Consider the following 6,919-nt stretch of genomic DNA (forward strand, 5'->3'; position numbering starts at 1 on the left):
TGCTTGTTTCACAACTGAGACTCAAGCGTGAGCGCAGCGATGAGATCTTGTATCTCCCACAGTGCCTAGTAGGGGTGCGAGCCCTCAGTTACCGGATGGGCTGTCCCAACCTGGGGGGGGGGGGGGCCGGGGGACGGGATGGGTAATTATTCAAACAAACAAACAAACAAACAACAAACACGCAAACGAGGGCAGCAGCCTGCGGGTCTCACGTGATCACTAGGTCACACCCCGCTCTCTCCCCCCCCACCCCACCCCAGCCCGGAGCGCTGGAGGAGCACCCTCCGGTTCCATCGTCCAGCTCGGGTTCTGCGCTCCGTCCTCCCAGCCACAAGGTGCCCCCAGACCCCGGGCTCCTCTTCCGCCGCCGTCAGAGCATCGTCCTCTCTCCGTCTCTCCGCCGCTTCCTGCTCCGGGGATCCTCGCTCTGAGCTCTGGGGCCGAGGCGCCCGAGGCTTCCCGGGGCGCTCGGCCAGGTAACAGCGCGGCGCGAACGGTCGGACTGCGGCCGCCGGGCTGGGCCGGGGACCAGGGCGGCCCGGTCCGCCCGGCGCGCTGGTGGGGAAGGAGGCGGGCAGATGGCCCCGCCTGGCCGCCGAGGAGGGGCTGGGGGCGCGCGGCGGTGTCCTCCTCCTGCCTGCGGGCGCGGGCGGGCGGGCGGCGGGAGGTCCGCACAGCGGCGCGGCGCAGGTGCTCGCGAGCCGGGCGTGGCCCGCGGTCCGCGGGCGCGTCGGAGGGAGAGGCGCTCGCAGTGCCTGCGGGGCGCGCGGGTTGCCGCTCGCGCCGGCCACGCCTGCTCCGCGGTCGCCGGCCAGGTGGGCCCGCCCAGCGCTCCTCCTCCCGAATCTGGCCCTGGGACGGGAGGAGCGAGGACCGGAGCTTTGGAATTCCGAGCTGGAGCGGCCACCCCAACACCCTTCCGTTCTTTTGCCCAAGAGTTAAAAAAAGAAGACAAAAGCAAAACCGAAATCCAGGGATGGGGTGACTTTCCCAAGGTCACAGACTTGTATCTGCCCCTTACAAATGTCTATTCTTTTATTTAAGTGTTTGTAAATAGACTGTTTCCTCTGTTCTGCCAGGGAATTAGGATTCAGGGAAGAGGACTCTAAAAATACTAATCAGCGGATCCAAATGAGCTGATCCGTATTACTGGCCGGTGACCCTGGCATTTAGAAGGAAATAAGCGAGGACGGTTCTTTTCACTCTGGGTACTTTGTATTTCTGGCCCTTGCTCTGAAAATTGGCCTAGATGTTTTACAAAATTTATCTCAGAACTCCTTGTCAGAACTGGGCCAGATTAGAGTTTTCAATCCTCTTTTCTTCTCTCTTCCCCCCATTTTTTTAACGGAGGCTCAAGAGGTGAAAGTGATTCGCCCACACTTTTATGCCTAGTTAGGGGCACAGACAGAATTGGAACTCAGGACTGTGATTGACGCCTACTGTTTTCTTGAATAGAAACCTGATTTCAGATGAACGCTTTACAGAACTTGACCTTCATCAAGCTCTCTCTGGAGAGCATTCTCGGGAGTGCTTTGTGTTGGTCCATGGATAGTATTTCACTTGTCAGAATAGGGTTAAGCAATGAGTGTAGCCATGCAGAAAATTCCTGCTGAGATGAGACACATATCTGCAATGTTTTCGACTTTTTTACTTGTACTTTCAATAGAGGAGCTAACGAGTATTAACAACAACATCTTGGTTGCTTTAAGATTTTAGTCCTGTATGGCCAAATTGATTCAGTTACAGTCATTCTTGGCTTGATATATTTGTCATCAGTAAAAATTTCAAAGCGTAGCTTTCTGACTTTGTTTGATGTTTAACTGAATAAATGCCTTAAGGATATTTTTTATATCTCAACAAAAATTTCCCACTTATACCTTCTGCTTCCCCCTTGATCAGTCTTTGAGTTGGATTTCAGAACTAGGATTTTTTTTTTTTCCTTCCGAAATACCTAGACTCCTTTTAGTTCCCTATTCAGGTTTACCTCAAGTTTTGATTTTAATTGATAAACCTGTGACCCAAATCGAAACTTCAGTTGAATTTAGTATCAGCTTCAAACCACACAAAACTGCTATGAGTCATATGACCTCTTGTAGAAACCACAGGTGGTGGTATCGTTTTTTCGAGAGAGCTTCTTATTGGGATTTTTGAAGTGTGAACACATTATCTAATACATGTATTGTATTCAAGGTCAGTCACCACTGGCAGGTTATTGTTGACATTTACTCATCGTAACAACACGTTTTATCAGGCAGTCTACCAACTCAGAATGCAGTTCCTGCTTTTCGGTTTAGAGCTTTTATCATCTCTAAGGAACATGGAATCAGAATTACAGCCATGCTTTAATGGAAGATTCTTGGCTGTGTCGAAAGGAAGAAGTGTTTCAGTGAAGGCAGTATTTTTGTACTATCCTAGAGTAGGAATGAAGATTATATGCAAATTGACCCAATGCTGTTTTCTTAGGGTGCATCCTTTGTTTTTCTGGTTTTGGTCTTTTCATCATAGGATGGCATTAGCTCTGTGTCCGCAGGCGCTGTGCAGCCTGGGGGGCTGGCTCTCACTCTACATTTCTTTCTGCCACCTGAATAAGCACCGAAGCTATGAGTGGAGCTGCCGGCTGGTTACATTCACCCATGGAATCATCTCTATAGGCCTCTCAGCTTATATTGGCTTCATTGATGGCCCCTGGCCTTTTACCCATCCAGGTAGGTGGGAGACATTAGAGGATTTTCCCTAAGGGGATCATAATTGGGGGGTAGTCTTGGAAGGAAGGGACATTTTCACAGAATTTGTACAATATTGGAGAATGTTGAAGAATAATTACCATTGTAATTTGTATTGGGCGTCTTCATTTTTACCTCTTATACTGTATATGTCCCTACTTCTGCTTTTCATAACTCTCTACTTTTAAAACAAATTTTAAATGCGTGTTACATTGTAATCCACCGAAATATATAAAACATAAAGCCAATATCAACATCTTCTACCACCCCCTCCAAAGAGACACAGATGGCCTGTATTATACATGCTTTTTGATAACCTGCAATTTTCACTTGATTGTATATTCAGAGGACATCTATGTACATAGATTTCTTTTATCCTTCTTAATTTGTGATGTAATATTGTGTTGTATGCATATACTATCATTTATTTAACTGATGTCACATTATTTGCAGCACTTATATTGATTTTTTTAAACTACTAGATGTACAAGTATTACCTCCTTAGAATAAAAAAGGTTGTATCCCCTTGAATTAGTTTGCTGGAGCTGCCGTAACACAATGCCACAGACTGGGAAGCATGAACAACAGAAACTTATGTCTTTTTTTTTTTTTTTAAAGATTTTATTTATTTATTTGAGAGAGAGAGAATGAGAGAGAGCACATGAGAGGGGGGAGGGTCAGAGGGAGAAGCAGACTACCTGCCGAGCAGGGAGCCCGATGCGGGACTCGATCCCAGGACTCCAGGATCATGACCTGAGCCGAAGGCAGTCGCTTAACCAACTGAGCCACCCAGGCGCCCAGAAACTTACGTCTTCACAGTTCTTCAGGCTAGAAGTCCAAGATCAAGTTGTTGGCTGGTTTGGTTTCTTCTAAGGCTTTTCTCTTTTGCTTGCAGGTGGCTTCCTTCTTGCCATTTCCTCACATGGTCTCCCCTTTGTGTGTGTCTGTGTCCTGATCTCCTTCTTTTATAAGGACACCAGCCATATTGGATAAGGGCCCATCCTAACAACCTCATTTTATCTGAATTACCTCTTTAAAGGCCTTCTCTCCAAATACAGTCACATTCTGAGGAATTGGGGGTTAGGGCTTTGACATAAGAATTTGGGGGGTAACAATTCAGGCCAGAAGTCCCCTAGGATATGATTTTTTTTTAATTCCTTAGTTTTTGTTTTTGTTTTTTTAATTTCCTTAAATTCCTATATTTAGCTTCTGAGGTTTTCCCAAAACTATTCCAACTGATATGAAAGCAGCTATTAAGCTGTATGTCTTATATGAAGGTTTTAAATAGATTTGAACATGTCATGTCCTCGCACTTGATTTTCTTGGGCTGGGAATACACTAACTTCTGGGGTTCTTTCCAAGGTCCACTTTCAAGAAGGGTAGGGCCACCAGCGTCCAGACAATCTAACCCACTGAGCTAAGAAATTAATCCAACATCCAGGGCAGAATAACTAAGAGAGCTTGGAAACAGACCTTTAAAACTGGTCAAATAAATAAATAAATAAAATTTTAAAAAATAAAAAAGAGAAAGAAACTAGCTGTAGGATTTTAATTGAAAGGACAAAGCAGCTCAGTTTTATGCTGCTCCATAGAGAGGACACTGAGATTATGGCTGGTGCTCAGTTCATTCACTGAGATCTGATTCGTCAAAACAGAATTTCCCAGGCCTGTGACATTATTGGGTTTGATAAAGATCAAGGTTTTAGATGTTAGTCTTTCTTGGTCATCACTCAGATGCATGAGCCTGCCTTTGTTTTTGCTCTCGGTGGTTCAAGAAAGCTTGGGAAACACTGGACCCCAGTGTCCCGGTGCAGGGTAGCTCAATTCCCAGCCACTCAGTTTGCTTCTGTCTTGGTTTATTTCAGGCTCACCCAATACTCCTCTCCAGGTGCACGTTCTGTGTCTCACCTTGGGCTACTTCATCTTCGACTTGGGCTGGTGCATCTACTTCCAGTCTGAGGGCCCCCTAATGCTAGCTCACCACACACTGAGTATCCTGGGCATCATCATGGCCCTGGTGCTCGGGGAGTCAGGCACAGAGGTCAACGCGGTCCTCTTTGGAAGCGAGATCACCAACCCCTTGCTACAGATGCGCTGGTTTCTCCGTGAAACAGGCCACTACCACAGTTTCACTGGAGATGTGGTGGACTTCCTCTTTGTGGCCCTGTTTACTGGAGTGAGGATTGGCGTAGGAGCTCGCCTCCTTTTCTGTGAAATGGTCTCCCCCAAGCCCAAGTGGTTTGTGAAGGTTGGGGGAGTAGCGATGTACGCTGTGTCTTGGTGCTTCATGTTTAGCATCTGGCGCTTCGCATGGAGGAAGAGCATCAAGAAGTACCATGCCTGGAGGAGCAGGTTGAGTGAGGAGCGACAGCAGAAGCACAACGGCCATCTCAAAACGCACTAGCCAAGGCTTTCTCCAGACGGGGGACTGGGTTCAGCCAGCCACGGGACCCAGGTTGGAGATACGGCTGTTACAGAATCAGGCTTACGACGAACTGAGGTTTCACAAAAGGGCTACACCTTATCGGTCAGTTTGGTCAGTCTTCGAGTGGAGCCCACACTAGTATTAAAACACTAACGTCTACCGTGGCGCGGTTGTAGAAAAGCGAGACTACTCGGTGGTAGTTGTGAGTACGTCAGCGCCATGAGGTGAGCAGTGCTGCATTCCTGTTAGTTCCTGGTGTCCCTGGAGCCTCTTGTCTCTGGGATGCCTGACGGCTAGACAGCTCAGGAAGGAATTTGAGAATCCCTTCGAGAACTGACTCCTTGAACAAACCCTTATTCCCGCTTTCCATGTAGCAGTTTAAATAAAGTCACCCCATTTACTATAAAGGGAGGGACTTTCAGGAAGATGAACGTCTGACATCTGAGCATCGGATCAGGGGACCGGCTGTGCTCACACAAAGGGAAAGAGCTGAGAGGAGGATGGGGTGAAACTGGCCTTGGTAATGGGTCACTTCTTGAGGCCTCCCTATACCAACTGTTGAGGGTCCCCAAGACCCACTCCCCCCCAGTTTTGGTGCTTTGCTTGGGGGATTCACATGACTCAGAATGTAGTCAAGCTCCTAGCTGTGATCAATTACAGTGAAGGGGTACAAAGAGGGCAGCAAAGGGAAAAGGTGCCAGGGGCAGAGTCGAAGGGAAACCAGGCCCAGGCTTCCAGAGTCCTCTCCCAGTGGGATCACCCAGGATGTGCTTCATTGCCCTAACAACAGTTTGTGGCCAGATGTGTAAAATGGCCAACGAGGAAGCTCATTAGCTGCTCAGTGCCCAAGTTTTTTTGGGGGGCTGGTCATGTAGGCAGCCATTGCCTGGCATGGAGCAAAATTCCTGACTCCCAGCAGGAAAGTAGGTGTTCAGCATGAACCATATTGTTTGCACAAACAGCTGAGGCATGGTGAGCCATTCTCAGCAGTTAGTGGAGGGAGCGCTCCCGAAATCTAAGTTCCCAGACGCCAGCTAAGGGCCAACCTTGCAAGTTGGCCTTCCCAAGGACAGGAGTTCAGGCCTGCCCTGTTAACTCTTTTCTGCACAAAAACCAGAGAGTTAGGGCTTTGGGTGAGAGATGAATGAGGTGTGGGCAGATTTACCAAGTCCTGTTGTACGGGTTCTGCCCTACCAGGAAAACTATGCCAATTCTCAGGGCTTTTGTGCATTAATCTCCCAGGCATGAGAGGCTGTGAGTGAATTCCATAGGGATTTACCATGTGGATTCCACTGTGCTTGAGATGGCAGTTCAAGTTTCAGCTCTGCTATACGTACTGCAAACCAGAACCAAAGACAAGTGTACTGGCCGCAGGGTGATGAGGCTAATTTTTTTTTTTTTTTTTAATTTCATATACGTTCCCTTTAGCCCTCTTAACTACCTTTTCTTTTCTCTGAAAAAGATGCCCCTCTCTATGGATAAAGTATTATGACAAGGGCAGTCTCGGAAGGGAACAAAATATTTCTTAGTGCAATAGTCTCTAATCTCACCCAGGGAAAGCGAGAATGTAAGCTTAGAACGAGAGGTTAGGAATCAAGACTTCCCGGGTTCTTTTAACTAATTTGGCTGCTCACTTGCCAGATCAATTGGGCAGGTCACTTGTGTACTCTTTGTCTCAGTTTAAACCCTGTGGTGAATGAATGAAATACCCCGTTGGGTATTTCACAGCAACACTGTGGCATTTTATTAAGGGGTATCTTTAATGTAGGAC

General features: G+C 47.5%; 1 protein-coding gene across 3 annotated transcripts; it reads left to right on the forward strand.

Annotated features, from left to right (window-relative positions):
• TLCD5 (TLC domain containing 5) lies at positions 1–6,919 on the forward strand. 3 transcript variants are annotated; one of them, XM_035009145.1, is made up of 3 exons: positions 1–476; positions 2,506–2,705; positions 4,589–6,919. In XM_035009145.1, exons 2-3 carry the CDS (start codon positions 2,507–2,509, stop codon positions 5,125–5,127), a joined length of 738 nt encoding a protein of 245 aa, XP_034865036.1. In that variant the 5' UTR covers positions 1–476; position 2,506; the 3' UTR covers positions 5,128–6,919. The 3 variants fall into 3 exon arrangements, with proteins under 3 accessions (XP_034865036.1, XP_034865037.1, XP_034865035.1); XM_035009146.1 differs by lacking the exon at positions 2,506–2,705 and having other exon boundaries at positions 3–476; XM_035009144.1 differs by lacking the exon at positions 1–476 and having other exon boundaries at positions 694–2,705.

This window comes from Mirounga leonina, unplaced genomic scaffold (assembly GCF_011800145.1).
Source record: "Mirounga leonina isolate KUSES-001 unplaced genomic scaffold, KU_Mleo_1.0 Mir_153, whole genome shotgun sequence".
NCBI classification, from domain to species: domain Eukaryota; kingdom Metazoa; phylum Chordata; class Mammalia; order Carnivora; family Phocidae; genus Mirounga; species Mirounga leonina.